General features: G+C 42.5%; 1 protein-coding gene across 1 annotated transcript; it reads right to left on the minus strand.

Annotated features, from left to right (window-relative positions):
- Window positions 1–625: 625 nt before the first annotated feature.
- DAD1 (defender against cell death 1) lies at window positions 626–20600 on the minus strand. Its single transcript, XM_030854498.3, has 3 exons — window positions 20313–20600; window positions 10968–11142; window positions 626–867 (listed from the first exon to the last, which is right to left on the minus strand). The coding sequence occupies exons 1-2, from the start codon at window positions 20521–20523 to the stop codon at window positions 11012–11014; spliced, it is 342 nt and encodes a 113-aa protein (XP_030710358.1). The 5' UTR covers window positions 20524–20600; the 3' UTR covers window positions 626–867; window positions 10968–11011.
- Window positions 20601–21837: the final 1237 nt, after the last annotated feature.

Here is a 21837-nt window from a genome sequence, read left to right on the forward strand (position 1 = left end):
ACATATAAATATGTCTAGACTTCAGCCAGCAGACCTATTGCTCCACCCAAGTGTGTCACGGACTCTGATCTTAAGCAAGTTACAAATCAGAGCTTCAATTTCTTCATCTATCTAATGCGGATTGGAACCCCTGAGATAATGGTAAGAACAAAATGAGAGGACATTTGTGAAGGTGGTTTGGAAAGTAGTGTCTCCTATAAATAAGCATATATACAAATCCCACTTTTGGCACTCTTCTTACACAGTCTAAGAGATACATAATTTCCCTTTTCACCACTAAATCACGTTGAAACAGATATAAATGGGGAAGCACACACTTTTCTCACAAAGTGCTTAATGATGCAGTTCCAGGAAGCATTGTGTCATAAGAGCGGAACCAACGGCAACAATTGAAGTATTAGTAAGGGATTACCGGCTCCAGGGAAAAGACAAAGGACTGTGGTTTCCCAGGGTTGTCAGCCCTGCCTTTTGTCATTAACTTCAAATACACTTAATGAAAACACGGAGGTAGATTCACAGTTGCAAGTTATCAACTCCTAAAGAGCTCTGCACACAGGACTGAAGGGAGAAAAGGACTTTCATACCAATAAAGAAGAAAAACAAAAAACAGAGCCAGAGGCAGAGGAAGGAGTGGCATGGAGCTTTTTAATTTGGAAGGCAAAAAGGTTACACTTCATGGAAGGCAGAGGCTATGCTAATAAATGCTCATTACAAAGTTGTTCTGACACGGAAGCCTGGGAACTCTCTGGGCTCTCCAACCGCATCCCAAATCAGTCGGTAGCAAGCATAAATCTGAAGGAAATCCGTGTGTCCAGCAAAGTGCCATCTCAAGAGCTCTTCTTATCCAGGGGAAACCAAAGAGTGAACCTTTAAGAAAGAAGCAGAAAGGTAAGAAGAGATACTCAAGGTTTCTAAAAATGTTTTGTGATATGCTACAGACAGGGTCTCGAATTCTTCTATCTAAATTCTAAACCCGTGAAGACAAAGGCAGTTATGGGGGTCCCAAATTCTGGACAGTATTTAAGCCAGGTTAGAACAACCAGAATAAAGCAAATTTTTTCACTGAACATTTTATAGAGGGATCCATAGAAATTAATGCTCAAATCTGAATTCCAAGCACACGGAAGGCATAACTGACTTGGAACTGTAGCCGTGGGTTCTAACGCCACCTCTGCAATTAATTAGCTGTACGACTTTACGTAAGTCACTCTGACCTCTCTGATCCACAAACCCTCTTTGTGGTGAGAGGATTGCAACTTAGCCTAAAGAGCTTTTCTGGATTTAGAAAGCTTACAAAGCACTAACTTTCCGTTTGGGGGGTGGGGGAGGGGGAGGGGAAGAAGGAAGAAGGAAGAATTCGAAAGAAAGCAGAGAAAGATTCCCAATCTCAGATTTAACGAAGGACCAAAACAGCAGGAATAATTTTGTTTTCATTTAACAGGAAGATTATTTTTGGCAAGAAGGAGGTGGAGAGTAACCCCATGAGAAGAGGCCACACAGCTGCCAGAGTCAGATGGGACTGACTGTAAGCTGTGAGGTGGAGCCCAGCCCTGCCCTGTAAACACAGACTTCCCTTCTCACACCTCTAGGAGGGCTGCCCACCTAGAGCAGCTCCGACACGGTGTGGCCAGAAGGTGACCCCTTGGCCCTAGGGGCCCCAATGTCCCCAGCCACAAGCAGCCCATTTTCCTGCAGTGTGCCATAAAAATATTGTCATCTTCTACGTGTGAAGATGAGAAAGGTTGGGAAACACTATGTTTCAGAAGAGCTGGGCTACACCAGTAGGTGAAAGGGCACCACCTTACTTTGTGCATTGGTTCAGGTGACCTGGAGATTCTAGCATCAGAGTTTAGAGGAAAGATCTTAGACTTCTAGCCAGATTGCTTTTATTCCACTAACAATGAAAGAGAAATGCTACATAATTGCAGAACATTCCTGCATCAGTGGAATTATGAGAAATATGTAAAACAAAGAGCAAAAACAGGGAGCAAAAGTGATCACAGTGCCAAATAAGAACAAACAGACCTATTAAAACTAACCTATTCACTCCATCAAATGTCTTAAAGCAAACTCTGACAACAGACTATGAACTAATACAACACATCAGTTCCAACGGCCAAGGTGAGAGAGGAATAGAGCACAGGGCCACTTCAGTGAAGAGCCTGACACAATGAGAATTATAAAAGAAATCCTCATTCAGTACAAAAGTCAAGTTTTGAGATCCTATGACAATAAAACATCTTAATCTAAGACACTGGGATTGGTCCAACTAAAAGGCAAAAAATGACTCATGAGAGTAAATCTCTTTGACAATGGTTTTCAGAAAATTCCTATTTACATAGACCTGCTCCTTTCTTTTAAGGCAAAAATATATCTACCAGACAGTACTCTAAAAGCAGAGGTTCTAGGAGTCTTTGAAATATTAGCTCAACAAAATTGGACTATTCACCAGCTCAGAAGAATGATTTCAACTGTTAACCAGAGGATAAAGGTTTCAGGAAACTGACAAATAAAATTTCCTCCCCTGATACCAAGACATGCAAAGTGGAAGACACCTACTGAGAGCATGACTTCTTCAGTCTATTCACACAAGCAGGAAAAACAGCACCATTCGATCAGCCTGTTCTCATCATCTTAAGAGAAAGCAAGGCACAACACAAAGAACTGTTAAAAAGAATTACTCTCTGTAGAGACACAAAAGATGATGCCAGACAGGGTCATTTCTGTTTGGAATCTGCTTCCCCAGCACCATCTCTATTCAGACGCCAGCACTGAGCAGATATGCTCAAATACTGATTTTCCTTCAAATCCGTCTCATCCTAGATCCTGGTCACCCAATTAAAACTGAAATTAGAGAAAATGTGAATCAAAGACCATTCTGCAGAAACTCTAGGTTCAGAGCTCAATGTGAATCACTACAATTTCAGAAAGCACGGATCTGAAAATGAAAGGAGCTGTAGAGATCAGCTCGTCCAATCCTCTCAGTCTTACAGATGAGGAAACCATCACCTGAGAGTTTGACAGATTTGTCCAGAGCTGTGCTGTCCAACACCACGCCACAGGTGACTATTTAAGCTGAGTTAAAATTAAATAAAATGAAAAATTCAGTGCCTCACTTAGCCACATTTCAAATGTTCAATAACTACATGTGGCTAGTAGCTACCGTATTTGCCAGTGCAGACTTAGATTAGCACAATGCAAAGTGCTACTGGACAGTGCCGGCCCAGGGTCACCCTCTCTGGAATAAGTCGGGTCTCCTGATCTGCATTCTCCTCCACTTCTTCCAGATCATACTAAAGATGACCAACTTTGCAGAAACATTTTAGATAGCTTGTCTTCATCCTTTCTTATCAACCTCTCCTAAGTTTTTCCCATTTAAAAAAGAGAAGCAAGCTTAATACTGTTACTGGAAACCTTCTAATAAAATGTATATATTCATCATCCAAAAGTCTTTGAACATAATAGAGAGGAAAGAATACAAAAGTGTGAAGTTAAAGTATCTGTTATCGAGTTCCCACTCAGTCACTTATTAGTTCCAGGCCCTGGACAAGTCAACTTAAATTTCACCAAGCTTTAATTACCTCATGTACAGAACGGGAACACTACTATTTGTCTGCCTCCATCACAGGGTGGGCCGTGAGGATGACGTGGGTTGATGTGTGTAAAAGTGTATGTGGGGACTTCCCTGGTGGCACAGTGGTTAAGAGTCCGCCTGCCAATGCAGGGGACACGGGTTCAAGCCCTGGTCCGGGAAGATCCCACATGCTGCCGAGCAACTAAGCACATGCACCACAACTACCAAGCCTGCATTCTAGAGCCCGCAAGCCACAACTACTGAAGCCCATGCACCGCAACGAAGAGTAGCCCCCGCTCGCCACAACTGGAGAAAGCATGTGCACAGCAACGAAAACCCAACGCAGCCATAAATAAATAAATAAATAACTTTTTTTTTTTAAGTGCATGTGGAGTGTGAGTCCTGCAAGCCTGGTTATGTGATAACTGTAAAACATTTGATAAATGTTGTCTAATTTTGTAAAAGGCCTTATACAAACACCATGCATTTTGTTACAGACAATCGCACTTTTGATGGATGATGAAAACCTAGTAATATGGATAAAAAGCAACAATTGAAGGTAAAAAGCAAGAAAAAGAAAAAAAAGCAAAGCTCAACTGAGGATCCACACAAACAGCATTATCCTCCTCAAACACAATGGGACTATCATGAATACTATTAATCAGAGGCTTTAACAGCTGCAAGAGACTCTAATGACCATCCAGGCCAATCCCCTCCCTATGCACACAGGGAAATTAGGGCTCAACGACAAGCTTATTTCTCCATTCAACTAGTTAACAACACAGCAAAGTCTACAACACAGGTCTTCCAACTTCTAGCCTCACGCTCGTGCCCCACTCCACCGTCCCACCGTCCCTCGTGTGAATTGTTCCCTCGGCATCTTTCTTCCCCAGCACTTTCCTCGTGTCTTAGCATCCACATCACTAATGATACAGCTATTTTATACAGCATTTTGTTGCAGCTGAAAATGATTTACTCGTTCATACACTCATTCAACAAACATGCATTGTGACCCTTAGCCCTGTGCTAAGCTCTGAGGTCCCCACCCTCTGGGAATTGAACAGTCCAGTGGGAGAGACAGGAAAATGAATGGTTTCATAACCATGTGGTAAGTGCAGCGTTAGGGGCATGCACAGTGGACCATGAGGGCCCCAAGAAGAGGGTCTTATGCAACCTGGGGGCAGGATGACTTGCAGTCAGAATCATCTGAGCTGCAAGGCTAGAGAAACTAAGGCAGGGAATGAACTTCATAAATACAAATCTATGGGAATTCCCTGGCGGTCCAGTGGTTAGAACTCAGCACTTTCACTGTCGGGGCCCAGGTTCCATCCCTGGTCAGGGAACTAGGAACCCGCAAAACGCAAAGCTTGGCCAAATTTTTTTAAAAAACACAAATCTACTTGATATTCTCTTTTATTCTTTTTCTCTCTTTTTTTTTTTTTTGGTGGTTTTAAATGAACCAAATACCAAATAGAGCACAATCATCAATTCAAGAATCATCAATTATTTGGGTTTTTTGTAAATATAATAAGCAGATTCAAAGTTTTAAGAATAAGTAAAGAATCTCACCCTCCAACCAGGAAAAACAAGGGGGTTGAGAAAAGATTATGCCAACTCAAAATACTTTCTACAAATTTAGAGTAGTTCCCTTTTTGAGAACTTATCTAGTGGCTAAACCTAATTCAATATAAGGTGAAATGTCAGAGAAAATGAAATGGAAACTAACCCCCCACCCAAAAAAAAATTAAAGATGACTGCCAGCAGGAGGTCATGCTGAGAGCAAAAACAGGTCTACAAGAAACCGGAAAGGGAGCTCTCAAACTGACAGATCAGAAAAGGAAATAAATGGTCAATCTCTGGGTCACTGTGCACTTGGTCTTCCCTAGGTGACAAAGGTTGCATGCCCTTTTGTGCCTGACACCGCCCACCTCTGGCCAGAATGTAAAGCAAGGCCCACCCAACACCTAGGCCCGCTTGGACCTCTGCTGCCCTCCTGTGACTGGAAAGAAACTTGGTTTTATCACAAAGGTATCTGTGGTTTCTTCCCCCAAACTCAGCTTCTCTTGGGCTTTGTAGTACCTTCTCTCAGCAATGAAATGTACATGCCACTGGGTGGCAGTAGCGCCTAAGAAATAACATTTAGATCCCCTTCCAGAGGTAACTTTCTATATTACTACAGTACTTTACTGATGAATTCAAAAAGCCAACTGGCGACTGCTTGTTTGTAAATAGTACTGTTTGTCAGTTATGTTCTGCCCAGCCCTGTAGCGCCCTCGCTCCAGCCGGGATTAAACTCTATGAATTTTTAAAGACCTGTGGGAAAACAGCCTCCACCATAAAAACAAAGCAACACTAACAAGGTTTCAGCACAACCTGGTGGCAAACAATCGCCCTCAGGCTAAGCATACTTCCAAGCTCAGGTCTGCCCCTTGTCGAAGCCCTGTTCACTTCTCCCTCTGATCCAGGGCCCAGTCATCAGGAACTTTCCTTCCCAAGCTGTGACCCAATGTAGCTAAGTCCCTCTTTTCTTCATTTCCCTTCAGAACACCTGAGATAGGCTGACATTTTCTGAAAAGAATTTCACAAGGAGACATGGAAAAACAAAACAGGAAATATTTACAGATAGTATGTAAATCTTTAAATATTCAAACCTACTGAACTTCTATATAATGCATTCATTCAAAATAGATTACTGCCACCTAAGTGCCAAACACTGATCACTTTAGGTGTGCATGGATTCTCCCAACTCAGAAGCTCACTAGGAGCATTTTTCACTTTTGCATTTTCATTTTTTTTTTTAATAAATTTTAGTTTTGACTGCGTTAGGTCTTTGCTGCGCACAGGCTTTCTTTAATTGCGGCAAGCAGGGGCTACCCTTCGTTGCAGTGCGTGGGCTTCTCATTGCAGTGCGTGGGCTTCTCATTGCAGTGCGTGGGCTTCTCGTTGCGGTGGCTTCTCTTGTTGCAGAGCACCAGCTCTAGGCGCAAGGGCTTCAGGAGCTGTGGCTCACGGGCTCTAGAGCACAGGCTCAGTACTTGTGGCGCACGGGCTTAGTTGCTCCGCGGCATGTGGGATCTTCCCGGACCAGGGCTCGAACCCATGTCCCCTGCCTTGGCAGGCAGATTCTTAACCACTGCGCCACCAGGGAAGTCCTGCATTTTCTTTTTTTTTTGAATTTTATTTTATTGTTTTTATACAGTAGGTTCTTATTAGTTATCTATTTGCATTTTCATTTTTATGATAATCTAAAAAACATTATAAGTCTATTCTCTTTTCTTATTATTTTATTTATTTATTATTTTTGGCTATGTTGGGTCTTCATTACTACACATGAGCTTTCTCTAGTTGCGGCGAGCAGGGGCTACTCTTCGTTGCAGTGCGCGGGCTTCTCATTGTGGTGGCTTCTCTTGCTACGGAGCAAGAGAAGGCGTGCGGGCTTCAGTAGTTGTGGTGCACGGGCTTCAGTAGTTGTGGCTCGCAGGCTCTAGAGTGCAGGCTCAGTAGTTGTGGTGCACGGGCTTAGCTGCTCCGTGGCATGTGGGATCTTCCCGGACCAGGGCTCAAACCAGTGTCCCCTGCATTGGCAGGCAGACTCTTAACCACTGCGCCACCAGGAAAACCCCTATGAGTCTATTCTTGACCACTGGCATAGCCACTTATACCAGTGCTGCCAACTGAACAGCTAACTTTTACCACAGGTTTCTCACGCTGCCATCTCTGGACATGTTTTCAGGAGGCCGCAAAAGTCTGAAGTTTGGAAAAGGCTGTGTTAACAGATGTAGGTTTTACAATAGTCCTAGCTGAACAAAACTGCTATGAAGACGGTCAAGTCTTACAGCAGAGGGAAGGAATGGGGACTGGAGGGATTCAAAGGAACTTCAGCTCAACCTACAATGCTTAATTTGTTCAAAACCTGTTCATTCCAGGTGGTGGATACACGGCGGTGTTTGTTATATTCTTCTCTGTACTTTTCTGTATTTTTTAAATTGTCATACAAGCAAAGAAAGTTAAGTAATAAAGGAAAGGACGGTAATAAAAATAACTGTGGTAACTTTTTTTTTTTTTTTGATGTGGACCATTTTTAAAGTCTTTACTGAATTTGTTACAATATTGTTTCTGTTTTACATTTTGGTTCTTTGGCTGCGAGGCATGTGGGATCCTAGCTCCCTGACCAGGGATCGAACCAGCACCCCCTGCAGTGGAAGGCAAAGCCCTAACCACTGGACTGCCAGGGAAGTCCCTGTGGTAACTTTTTAAACACATTTCTTTAACTCTGCAATTGTCAAATACTTTATAATAAGCAACTTTAACCAAAAATAGATATTAAAAATTTTTTTTGACATCAGACTGGATTATTAGACTTAAAAGATTTCCAGCAAGGTTCTTTGAACCTCAGTTTCTCACCTGTAAGTGGAATTACCAAGCCTATCTTCATAAGGTTGTTTCGAAAATAAAATAAGACTTAAAGCCTGGCCCACGCGAGCACTCACTATCTGTTAACTTCCTTACTTCTCCTGGAATGAATTTCTTTAACTCAGTGCCATTTTCTTTTGATATGCTTTTTCATAGTAGCTGCTGGTTTTAAATGTCACCCCCAAATTCACACCAGAGCAGTAAGCTACAGATGTTTATTCTTTTTATACCCAACTCTCAACATACTTGTCAAATATGGAGAATATTCAATCTGTTTTGTTCTACCTTCTGAGTTGATATAAATATTGAAAACTCACTCGAAAACCATTTTAAAAGTGTTTTAGCACACTGCACATAGAACTAAGTTAGAAGCACAGAAAAAGGGCAAATAAATGTATATTTGAAAATTGAGGGCAGGACAGTACAGTATATGTCAAACTGTGATCATTTCACAAATGATCTCTGAAAAAACCCCTGGGGAGTCCCACACAGAAGGATTTCACTACGAATATACTCTCTATAGAATGATTTAACACTGCACTCTGGGATTGGAAGATTGTGCTATACCTTGGGCCCATAATTCCCAGCTGAACAGGTGGCCCTAGATCGTTAATAGGGTCTGCAGTACGCACTTTCTGCTGAGCTTGCTTTTTTGTCTCTGTTTTTGTCATGATTTTGAAATACTAGCCTCTCTGCTGCAGAGTCCTCCTCCAATCACGACAGCCCTAGGAAATTATTTTTCATGATTTGGTATCTCCCTGATCCTAGAGAACAAACATCCTTGAACTGCTTGCTCTGTCCCCTTGTTAAAGCATACAACGTGACTCATCTAGAAAAAGTAACTAGAAATTTAGAGTAGGGCAATCAGAAGACTTATGACCTTTCCAGCAAGGTTACTATCAGAGCCCAAGGGTTACTCAGGATGTTCGCAGGTCAATGCTGGTGGGTGAATTTTCTAGCTGTACTCAAGAAGCTGTCATTGGTCAGGCGCCCTGTCTGCGGCCTCTGCTCCCAGATGGCACGGAGGCCCAGTTCTCCGGACCGCCACAGCACTTTGTTCAGCTCTTTCGTGTGGCTCTAACTGCTGTGTTTACATGCCCTTTTCCCCTTCTAGACTGTTCACTGCTTGAAGGCAGCCACATTTTACTTTTCTTTGTGTTCCCAGGATCAAGGCATTGACTAGCACATGGGGGAACAACTCAAGTCCTGATTGGGCCTCCAAAAAGTTCAACTGTATTAAGATAGTAGAAAGAAGTGGTTCACAACCTCTTTCACTGATATAAACCACCTCTGTCAACTTACCACTGCCAAAATTAAACCTTACCTGAACTAACAGTACTGTTTTTGAGACAATATCTATGGAAAGGATTTATGTAATATATTAAGTAACTGCTAGAAACTGAAGTAAAGTCCTTGTCACATTATTGCATTCACTTTGTCCATGATTGCTCTAACTGTTATGTTAGATTTCTGATTAGTACAAAAACGATAGCTTTCCAAGTTGTGATAGAAGGAGGTTGGCCCTGGGATATCCTTCCCCCAAAGAGGGTCAGTTTCCTAAGGTTCTTGTTTCTCTACCCCAGTAATAGCAACATTTAATTTTGTAGGAGAAAGGCAAAGAATAGAGTGCATTCATTCATCAGTGAGCAACACGGGATACTGAAAGAGCACTAGGCCAAGAGCACCACTGGACTAAAGCACTACACTGCTTCCACTTAGCTATGTGGCCAGGGAAAGCTACTGGATTGTTCTGGACCTCTGTTTTCTCATATATAAAGTAAGTTTTAAGATAGAGTCAAGGGACTTCCCTGGCGGTCCAGTGGGTAAGACTCCGCACTTCCAAGGCAGGGGACATGGGTTCCATCCTTGGTCAGGGAACTCCCATGCCGTGCAGCACAGCCAAAAAAAAATATATAAATATATAGATATAGATACACACACACACACATACATAGAGAGAGACAAAGACAGAGAGAGAGAGAGAGAGAGAGAGAGAGAGAGAGTCAAGTACTTCTCAGAGCTTTTAGGATTCTGCTTAGGAGGGAAGGATGGAGGGGAGAGCATATCACACAAGGAGAGCCCAAGCAAAGAGGACTTTTCAACTTCTGTCAATCAGAACAACTCGGCTCCACTGCTGAGATTCTATGAGTTTACTTAAAAAAAAAAGAGCTCTATTGCTAAAAAAAGAAAACTGGCAAATGACCACATGGCATCTCATCCTATATGTTAAAGTGTTCTCCCAAGCTAATCCAATTTGCCCATTAATTTTTTTTTTTTTTTTGTGGTACGCAGGCCTCTCACTGCTGTGGCCTCTCCCATTGCGGAGCACAGGCTCCGGACGCGCAGGCTCAGCGGCCATGGCTCACGGGCCCAGCTGCTCCGCAGCATGTGGGATACTCCCAGACCGAGGCACGAACCCGTGTCCCCTGCATCGGCAGACGGACTCTCAACCACTGCGCCACCAGGGAAGCCCTCCCATTAATTTTTAACGTAGCACATATATAAGCAAGCAGCCATCGTCAGTCATTCGGCATATGCTGGATGTCTATCAGGTGTAAGCACTATACTAGGTACTATGGGGACAATGGCCCAGCATTTGAACTCATCTGAGATCAAAATCAGAAAAAAAGATTATAGAGCAAATCTAAAAGCAAAACCTACAATTTATGTCTCTTCCAAGATCTCAGAGTTATTTTCATGGAGTTATTGGTGCAGAAATTAATGTATTAGCTACAAGCAAACTCTCATTTTCTGTTATCTTAATGCTTTGCAGAACAGTGAGAAGAGAAGGCAACGACCAAGAGCAGCAGCACTGATGAATCACGAGGATATTACCACATACTTTGCAGACCAATATGGAAAACTCTGCAAACATCTTATCAACAGTATGGGAACTCTGACAACCATGATCAAAACCAGCCCCTCCGATTTCTGTTTCTAAAACCAACACTATGTGACAAGCATTAAGATCATCACTTACATTCTTCCAGTCTCCTACGCCTCAATTAAGTAAATGGGAATGATTCAGCCAACGAAGTTCATGACAACAAGGTGCAGGATGGTGCTGGCAAAGAGAAAATCAGCAAAGGCTCGCTCCGGAGAGATGCCTTGGAAATCCGCTTTGTTTTGTGGGTTGATCTGTATTCTCAGACAAACTATACAAGAAGAAAAACACAAAAGTGAATATCAAGAAGTATGAAACAAGTATGACTAATGCACACACACATACCCTCTGACCCAACAATTCTGTTCCAGCAGAAATGACACATAAGTCCATCAAAAGGCACGTACAGGAATGATACCCATGGTGGCCCCCAACTGGAAGCAATCTGATGTCTATCAACAGTAAAATGGGGAGAATTCCCTGGTGGTCCAGTCATTAGGACTCAGTGCTTTCACTGACAGGGGCCCGGGTTCAATCCCTGGTTGGGGAACTGAGATCCCACAAGCCAAAAAAAAAAACACAACAGTAAAATGGGTAAATTATAGCATATGCATACAATAGAATACCATATAGCAATGAAAAAGAACTTCACAACATGGATGAATTCAGCAAATATCACGATGAGCAACACAATCCAGACGCCAAAAAATACATGCTTTATGATTCTACTTATATAAAGCTTAAAATTGGCCAAAACCAATCTACAGTAATACAAATCAGGACAGTGGTTTTTTATCGTTCACAGGAGACGACTTGGAAGGCAGGAAGAGAGGCCTCTAGGGTACTGATAATGTTCTATATCCTAATCTGGTGGTGGCTAAAAGGGTGAATTTAAAAGTTCATCAAGTTGTACACAAATTTTATGCTGTTAATTGTTTAAGGGAACAATACAACTTCTCAGAGTTAGGCTAAAAACCAAAGGCTTACTGAGAAAAAAAAGATATTGATATAAAACCAAAAAATCTTTAGAACTCTCTTATCTCCTGAATTAAGTTTATAATTATACCTAGATCAGGATGTAGTTGAGGCAGTAACAAAGGGGCTAGGCTGAATGACCAAAAGTTATAAAATTGTGAATTATTTCCAACAGAATGTGTATATTAGACAGCAGAGGTGCTTATCCATGAGGACCTCACAATTGTAGATAATCTTTGATCTCGAAGTTCTAGAAGCTGCTTGTCTCAAAAAAGGCAAGAGATCTAAGTTACATGACTTTGACAGAGAACTCTCCACTACCACACTCTGTACCCTTGAAGATTCCAACCTGACACCATAGCCACAGTCACCATTTGACATGAAAAGAAAGCTCTAGGAATACACTTTTCCAAAATATCTTTATACCTGTAACAAATGATTACACTACTTAACCCAAATTTGCTTCAGGCTAGCATCCATTCCATCACCAACCAAGAAAAGGCAACAGACTGAGATCTAACCCAAAGGTCAGAGAACTACCAGACTGGGCTTCCCGGGTGGCACAGTGGTTAAGAATCCGCCTGCCAATGCAGGGGACATGGGTTCAAGCCCCGGTCCAGGAAGATCCCACATGCCGTGGAGCAACTAAGCTCGTGCACCACAACTACTGAGCCTGTGCTCTAGAGCCCGCAAGCCACAACTACTGAGCCCGCATGCTACAACTACTGAAGCCCGTACACCTAAAGCCCGTGCTCTGCAACAAGAGAAGCCACCGCAATGAGAAGCCCGCGCACCACAATGAAGAGTAGCCCCTGCTCACCACAACTAGAGAAAGCCCACACACAACAACGAAAAACCAATGTTGCCAAAAATAAATAAATAAATAAATAAATTTTTTTAAAAAGACTACTTCTCCAGAGTCCATCGCCATGGCAACAGAGTCTTCATTATGCTTAAACATGCAAACACTGTGGAAAAACCCCGGATCTTTTCAGGCACCTGAACCCTTCAAAATATGAAGGACACTGCTGAAGCAAGGGCGACCAGTTAAAATCCCACTGTGGTGAGTATAGCTTGGTTCACCCATTTGGGAGAGCAATGGCAACATCTATTATATTTTAAATGTCTTTTGAGTAAAGAATTTATCTTAGAGAACAAAGGCATTCTAACAGCATGTTCGTAAAGTTGAAAAAAAAAAAAGTGAAAACAGTCCAAATGACATCAAGGGGATTACTTAAGTAAATTACACTACAGACATGCAATAAAATCCCATGTAATTATTCAAAAGAATGAGATTAATTTGCTAGACGTTGACAGTAAAGATGTCTAAGATATATTAAGTGAAAAAAAGCCAAAAATATTATTCCCTTTCAGATTTCTCTTAAACTGCATACACACACACACACACACACACACACACAAACTATTTTCTCATTTATTTTAGTTGGAATCTAGGAAAAAATCTGGAGAAAGAGATACCAAACACGATTAACAGGGGCTACTGGGGTGGAAGATGGGAGTAGAGTAGTGCTTCGAGAAATATGAGGGGACAAAAGGAAAGAGAAGCTCCCCATTAAGGTACACAAAGAAATGAATTGATGTGTTATCATTATCATAATCATAGTAACCCAAGTTGCTTCAATGACAACATAAGAATCAGAATCGCACAGAGATGCAAAGGACCCTGAAGGTCCTAAAGACCAACACCCCATCTAATGCACAAAATACCCAAGAGGTGGCGGATGTGGGCATGCCAGGGGAGGCTGCATGAATCAGCTGAGAATAGTTCCAAAGTATACTCACCATATCCAGAATCTGGTAAGTAATCCCCAGGTGCAGAATTACAAACCATCCAGAGCCTGTGTTACTGACAGAGGCAGCAAATCCCTCAGATGCAGGGATATGCCGCCTCTATCAGTAACACAGGCTCTGGACGGTTTGTAATTCTCAAAAAAGGCAAAGAACACCTGTTCAAAAAGCTCCTCCACAAAAGATCCTTCAGTCCTTCCTGAGCACTTCCAAAGATGGAAATGTACTACCTCCTAAGGCAGCTTGCTCCATTTTAGCAGTTCTAATTTATCTCCTTAAATAGTCACTTAGTCAGCAAAATATTTACTGAGCATCTACTATGCGCCATGCACTGTCCCAGGTGCTAGGACTATGGCACAGAACAAGAAAGACAAGAGTCTGGCTCCCAGGGAACTTACACTCTAATGGAGAGAAGCATAATAAATGAGAAAACAACTAAACAAGGAAATATGAGGTAGTGATATGCGCTATGAAGCAAAGCAAGGTAATAAAAGAGTGACTGGGAAGCTATTTCTTATTTGGTGGTCACAGAAGGCTTCTCTAAGAAGGTGTTATTTAAGACCAAAATTTGAAAGACAGGAGCCAACCATGCAAAGATCTAGGGGCAGAGCATTCCAGATAGCAAGAACAATCTTGGTCGGACTGACCAGAATGTAGGGATCAAGGGCAAGAGGGAGATAAGGGCCAAATCAGTGGGGCTTTGTAAGCTTCAGTAAAGAGTCTGGATGTAGTTGTAAGTACAATGGAGCAATATTTCAAAGTTTTGAGCAGATGAGTAAAATAATCTGATCTAAAATTTTTAAGGATGGTAGAACTGCAATGCGGAGAATGGTCTGCAAAGTTCAAGAAGCCGAAGAGTCATGCAGGAGCCAAAGAGCTCAGGTAATGGTAGTCAAAAGGGACAGAAGTCAAGAGATACAGGCTGTATTTTGGGGAAGACAGGGCTTGCTGATGTAATGGATGTGGGAGATAAGAGAAATCAAGGAATCAAGAAAACCTTCTAGGGAATTCCCTGCTAGCCCAGTGGTTAGGACTCTGAGCTTTCACTGCCGAGGGTCCGGGTTCCATTCAATCCCTGGTCGGGGAACTAGGATCCCACGGGCCAAGCAGCCAAAAAAAAAAAAAAAAAACCTTCTAAATGTGTGGTTTCAACAACTTAACCAAAGTTGACACCATGTATTGACCAGCGAAGAGGCAAATGGCTAGGCCGGAAGGTTCAATCTGGAGTTGTGTGTTAGACATCAAGTGAAGATGTCAAGTAGGCAACTGGACTTACTAATTTGGAATTCAGGGAATAGGTCAAAACTGAAAATATAAATGTGGTGGTTGTAGTTATATAGACATTATTTAAATTCACCTATGGGAAAGAAATACAGAGAAGAGGTCTAGAACCATGCCCTCAGACCAAAAAGCACCTAGCACAAACCATAGGAAGGAAAAACCAATGAGGTGAGAAGGAACAAGCAGGAGAGTGTAGCGTTGCAAAAGCTTTGAGAAGAAAGTACTTCACTCACTCAGAAGGAAGCAGCCAACTATGTTAAGTGCTAAATGTTGCTGAGCATTCAGGCAAGGTGAGGTACGTGGCCATTAGATCTGGCAAGATGGCAAGAGCAGTTTCACTGTAGTGGTGGGGACAGACCACCAAGAGTAGGTTAAGGAATGAATGGACAGTGAGAAAGCAGAAACAGCAACTAGACAACTATTCTTTCAAGGAATTCTGTGATGATGGAGCAGAAAGGCATGGAATAGTAGCTGAAGGGGTATCTAAAGTCAAATTAATTTTTTTAATTGGATGATATTAGAGCATGTATGTATGATGGGAATGATCCACTAGAGAGAAATTAATGATGCAGAATGGAGGGATGATTACAGAAGCTGAGTCCCTGAGTGAGCAAGAGAAGGCTGGATCCTCTGCACAAGTGAAGAAGCTGACCTCTGATAGGAAAGGGATATATCATCCACCATTACAGGAAATAAGTCAAAGAGTAGGGGGTCCATGTGTAGGTGGGTTGCTATGATTCCTTGGTAGGAAGATGAAAGGATTTCTTTAGCAAAAAATAAATAAATAAAGTAAGATCATCAACTGAGAATAAAGGAAAAGAGAAAATATAGATGAAAGTGAAGAGAGAAAATATGAAGCATATTTTGGAAAAGCAAACATATCAGGAAAGTATTATAGGACCACTGGGCAGGGTTGAGTGCCTACTTGTGTTCCTATTCTCACCAATACTTCTCCATCACAGCACTATATCCAGGTTTACTTGTCAGCATCTCCCACTAGATTATAAACTCTATGGGAGTAGAGATCATGTCTGCGTGTTCCACAGTTAAATCCTCAGTACCCTGGCAGGGAACCTGGCACATAATAGCTCAATATTCCTTAACTTATTATAGGCATGCTCACAATTTAACATACAGTGTTAAGCACTGAGGATGCAGAGATGAAAAGAGCACTACACCACTACAGTGTAGTGAAATAGGAATACAGGAGAAAGATCTAAATCTGAAGAGCCAGGGAAGGGTTCAAACGGAAGCAGCACTTGAGCTGAGATGGCTGAGAAGTGAAGGAATTTTCTGGGCAGTCAAACAAAGGTAAAATAGCTTAAGACATCTCGGCATGTTCAGGGAATAACAAGTAACTCAATAATGCTGGAATATAAAGTACAGAGGAGGTGGAGACGAGATGAAGCTGGAGATGTGGCTGGGACCGGATTATCAAAGACCCTCTATGCCATTAAATTTTTTTTAAATTTCTCTTTGGGTACAGACAAATTTTATGTGGGGAGTAGCACAATCAGATTTGCAAGTCAAATAAAGCCTGCAAACATAGTGGAAGATGGACTGGAGGGAGAGAGATGAGAGTGTGGGAGATCAATAAGGAAGATTACAGTAGTCCAGATAAGAGATATTGAGAGCCTGAGTGACAAAGGATGAAGAGGTAGCAATGGATATGAAAGAGGTTTAGAAACAGAACTGTCAGGCATAAGGCTGGCAAACTTCCAATCTCCTGGATGAGTTATGGGCCCAGAAATCTAATAGATAATTTCCAAAGAAATGCTGGACCCCAGTCCACACAGCCCAAGATCTCCCATGAGATAGAAAACACTCTGAATTAGGCCTCCTTGCCTTTCAGATTCAAACTGTTTTTGGATCTGTAAACTAGGGGGAACAAAACTACTTTTTTTAATCCGTAAATATTTCATATAGATTAGAAAACAGAATAGACCAAAGTTGTGAAATGACTTAAAAACTGATTTCAAGATCAAAGACTTATTTTAAGGACAGTCTTATTGTTTTCCACTCATCCCTCCAAAATAGCACTTTAAATGAGCAAAAAGAGGGATTTCAGTTAGGTAAAAAAGGAAACTAGAAGGGCTGCCAACACTGACACGCTACTCTGAAAAAGGGACAGATGTCCTCCTCTAGAGAGATCTAACCACAAGATAAACAGTCAGCTGCTGAGAATGTTTAAAATCTGTCTGAAAGAAGAAAAATATTTTATCTCTGAAGTCCTTTCAAAGCCTACTATACTTTAAACTGTTGATCCAAAAAAAGAAAAAAAAGATTTCTCAATGGCAATTTTCTACCTCTGTCTCCTTGAAACTATGGTTAAGGTTCCTGGTCATGAGGAACAGAAAAAAACAGACCATTTTCATCAGGCCCAAATAACACCAGGCTTTTTAAAAAATGTGATAGTATCCTATATCGGTTTAAAATGTACTAATCAATTTCCAAAGAACATATGCTACATAACACATGCAGAAGGAATGGAAGAGAACAGACTGCCAAAAAAGAAATTAAGGGAACCAGGCTAAAGAACTTCTCCCTCCAATTCATCCTACACATTAACACCAATTTTAAGTCACTCCTTTACTTAAATCTAAAACTTTTTTAAAAACTTTTTTAATCCGGGGCTTCCCTGGTGGCACAGTGGTTGAGAATCTGCCTGCCAATGCAGGGGACACGGGTTTGAGCCTTGGTCTGGGAAGGTCCCACATGCCACGGAGCAACTAGCCCCGTGAGCCACAATTACTGAGCCTGCGCGTCTGGAGCCTGTGCTCTGCAACAAGAGAGGCCACGATAGTGAAAGGCCCGCGCACCGCCATGAGTGGCCCCCACTTGCCACAACTAGAGAAAGCCCTCGCACAGAAATGAAGACCCAACACAGCCATAAATAAATAAATAAATAATTTTTTAAAAAAAAACTTTTTTTAATCCTTAGATGCATTCCTATTACAGGATAAAACTCCTTGGCCTGGCACTCAAAGCTCTAGCATCCGGCACTACCTAATCCTTCAAGGTAATCACCTACAATTCCCTTTCTCAGCCAAACTGGCCTCCTCCGTTCTCTTCCAATAGGAAACACAACTCGGGGAAGTTAGAAACCTCAGCACTATAAATAAGTACAAGCCTTCCCTTCCCAACAACCAGAACAAAGGATAAACTCCAAATTTAAAATTTCCCATTAAAACCAGTATCCAGGGCTTCCCTGGTGGCACAGTGGTTAAGAATCTGCCTGCCAATGCAGGGGACACAGGTTCAAGCCCTGGTCCGGGAAGATGCCACATGCCACGGAGCAACTAGGCCCACGTGCCACAACTACCGAGAGAGAGCCTGTGTGCCACAACTACTAACACCCACATACCTAGAGCCCATGCTCCGCAACAAGAGAAGCCACCCCCATGAGAAGCCCACACACCGCAACAAAGACCCAACGCAGCTAAAAATTTTTTTAAAAAACAGTATCCAGTTGAGGATCTGAGCTAACAAATGGCAGCAGTGGCTTTAGTAAGGTCAAGTCTGTCAAAAGAAATGCAAACGATACCCTTCCTCAGCAACTCTGAATTGTCTTGAATCCCTTCTTTTCCTGAAGCAACTTTCATTTCCCTGACCCAGTTACCAATTATCCAACACCTACGGACATCAGAATCCCCCAAAAGGACCTCACTATTAAACTGCCCTTTCACTAGGCATTCTCTTCAATGACAGGCCATCAACTTCTCATTGAGGAGAGTAGGGGATCTGCCAATTCAACTTTAGCCACAACAGCCTCAAAAAAAAAGACTTGGCACTGGAAAAATTATCTGCTCAAAAAATATTCTGACTTTTATCACACCAATAATCTGCAACTCCAGTCCACATCCACTCTTCTGCAAACCACTCTTCCACGTAGCCCTTGAGAAGTCATTCTTAACCCTAGAAGCTTATGAAGCCAGGGTGACTTCAGCACAAAGAAGGCTTTTTTTTTCTAAATCACCTTTTAGGCCCCGCCCTATTCCTACTCTTTCCAGACCTGGAAAACAAAATCAGACATTCTCAAGATTCCTTCTCCTGGGACTTCCCTGGTGGTCCCGTGGTTAAGATGCTGTGCTTCCAATGCAGGAGGAGTGGGTTCAATCCCTGGTCGGGGAACTAAGATCCCACATGCCACGTGGTGGCCAAAGAAATAATAAATAAATAAATAAAATTAAAAGATTCCTTCTCCTGTCTGGCTAATAAAATTCTTAGTCATGAACAGTATTTTAGGGGAGGAAGGAGGGGTCTAGAGCAAAGAGGGTAGTATATCTGATGATGGTAACATATAAACTCCTGTAGACCAGGATGCTGCTACAGAGAACCAGGTCTTGGTCATCTAAGCCAAAATTCAAAGATGTACAGGCTAACTCTGCAACTCCAGGCCAGGCTTACTGAACTAGTCCTTAAGTCCTTAGACTTATCTTAACTTGAGAAACAGAGTAGAAGGTAGAGTATCTCTGGCATGAGTCTGAACTAGCAATTTGAATGTGTAATAAGCATTCTATAGGTTTCTAACTTTAAGCTGTAATTAAGATTCCACTGTAAATGAAGTCTCCAGACGCTGTATTTTGTCTATGCCCCAATTACACTGTAAACTCGTTGAGGACAAGAAACATATACCAGGTGTATCCCCAAAGCTTTTACCATACCTTGTATGAGATTCAAAATACAATTTACAATGTGACTGTTGATGATCACACATGGAAGAAAAAAAAAGGAATTTTGGCATGTTTTCCAAGTCATGCAGCAGGTGATACCATGACTGGAAAAGTTCATGTGGTAGCCACCTATAAAATGTACTGGCCAACACTCCCTGGGCCAAGCCTGGACTCAGTATTCAGTGAATCCCTGTTGAGCAAGAAAGGTCAGATTTTGGCAAAAAATATATGGGGACAGTCAGCTCTCATTAAATATAGCAGTCTACAAGGTATCAAATTTGCTGGGAATCAGAATAATAGAGCTAAAATAGACCTATGTGAGTGAAAACTGAGTTCAGGATAGTGAAATGACAGCTTCAGAGTTGGCTTTTCCATTTTACAAGTTTACCAACTTCAAAGTTGTGTTAAAGCTAAGTGAAAGTTGGGAGTTTTCCATGGACCAATATGAAGTGAAGTGGATCACCAGATTGAACAGCAACATGAAGGTGTTTCCAGATTTAATCCCAGCTCCTCGGCGGCTCTTTGGTATTAGGCACGACAACCTGAATGTACCTCAATTTCCCCATTCACAAAAAGGGCAATGCAGGTTCCTCTCTCAACTTCACGAGGCGGTGGTCTCATATAGAGACGAGTACTGTGGGAATAAAAGCACGCATCAAAGTAACACATTATAACTAATATCACTTATAGAATCATTCATTACCCGCTAGGATAAAACTCCCCACACAGGAGATGAAGCCCGAGAGGAAAGAGTTGAAGGGGAAGGTCCCCACGAGGAGACAATAACCGAATTGCAGCGCCCCGGTCAGCAGTATATAGAGGAGGTACGCGTCCAACAACTTCAGACGCTGAGGAGTGGAGCTCAAGTACTCTTCTAAGAACCGCGAGATGACCGACAACACCGACGCCGACATGACTACACGCTCGATATTCCGGCCGGCGTACCCCAAACTCCTAGCGGAACCGACGACCACACCGGATGTAGTGTCGGCGCATGCGCAACGCTTGTAGCCCAGCTCCGCCCTCCCCAATTTGCTACGTTGCGCAGGCGTATAGGCCGGCCAAGGCACGAAACAAGTAATGCGCAGACGCAGAATATATCTACACAATGAGAACTACAGCCAGAGAAAGCTAATGCGCCTGCGCAACGGATCTCTCCGTGAGCTGGAGACGTGTATCTTTTTGTGCTATTTCCGCCGTCATGTTGGTGACGCCCACAGTTGCTCCGGCAACAAGATAGTGTGGGAGGGAAAGGGGAAGAGGTTTTTCAGCGGACAGCGGTTCTCTTTGGTCCACCAGCGTCCTCAAAGATGAAATATTTGGATCTGCTTTAAGGCAATGTCTGGCTTTTCCCGGTTCAGTACCCGCTCGGTCCTAATTCTGTTGAGGGCGCTAACTGCAGATGCCTGTCCCAGATCATTAGAGCAAGTCAAGTTGCCCCGCAGTGAGAACCACGGCGGCCGGTCACTGAGCAGGCATCAGTTTAGACTTGGTTATTGGAGGAGGGAAGTACGGAGCGGGGTTGGGGAGCTCGACCTCAACCCGGGCCTGGACTCGATTTGCGATCTGGTCCTTGGGGACGCTTACGAGTAAGCGCAGTGGAACCTAAGCCCGCAGGGGTTCATTCATTCAGCAGACAATTATCGGGTGCCTCCTCGGGCCCACGTTTTGCCAAATTATAGTTCGTTATGCTAGAGTGTAGGTATCCTCAGGGGAATCTGATATAGTCGTAAAAGAGCTGGTGATGGGCAGGGGCGGGGAGAAACTCCATTAAAGTGCATAGAGTATATGATCAAGTTTAGCAGCCTCCTACTCCCAAGCTGTCATCTTGAACCCGTCGTACTATCCCAGGATGTCAGCGCTAAAAGACCTGCAAGAGCATTGCCTGGTGCCTGGTTCAAGCCCTACCCTCTCCAATTTATTTTGCAGAGGAAACTAAAGGTTTGAGGTTTTGTATTTTAACAAGTGGGATTAACTATTTATACTTAGCATTTTAACTTTTTTGAAAAATAAGATCCACCTTAGTTTCTGGCTTTTGCTGCCCTTTTAATTTAACATGAATCTGACCTTCCAGACCTAGTTCATCTCACTCTCAGCTGCAGGTGGTACATAAACCAGGTACTTTTTCAGCTTATTAATAATTTTGAACTATCCTAGGTACTGAAGCGAAATTCCTAAAACAGCAAGTAAATGACAACCTTCCTTCATTTTCACTTCTTATTTGTGTT

Source organism: Globicephala melas, chromosome 2 (assembly GCF_963455315.2).
Source record: "Globicephala melas chromosome 2, mGloMel1.2, whole genome shotgun sequence".
In the NCBI taxonomy this organism is placed as follows: Eukaryota; Metazoa; Chordata; class Mammalia; order Artiodactyla; family Delphinidae; genus Globicephala; species Globicephala melas.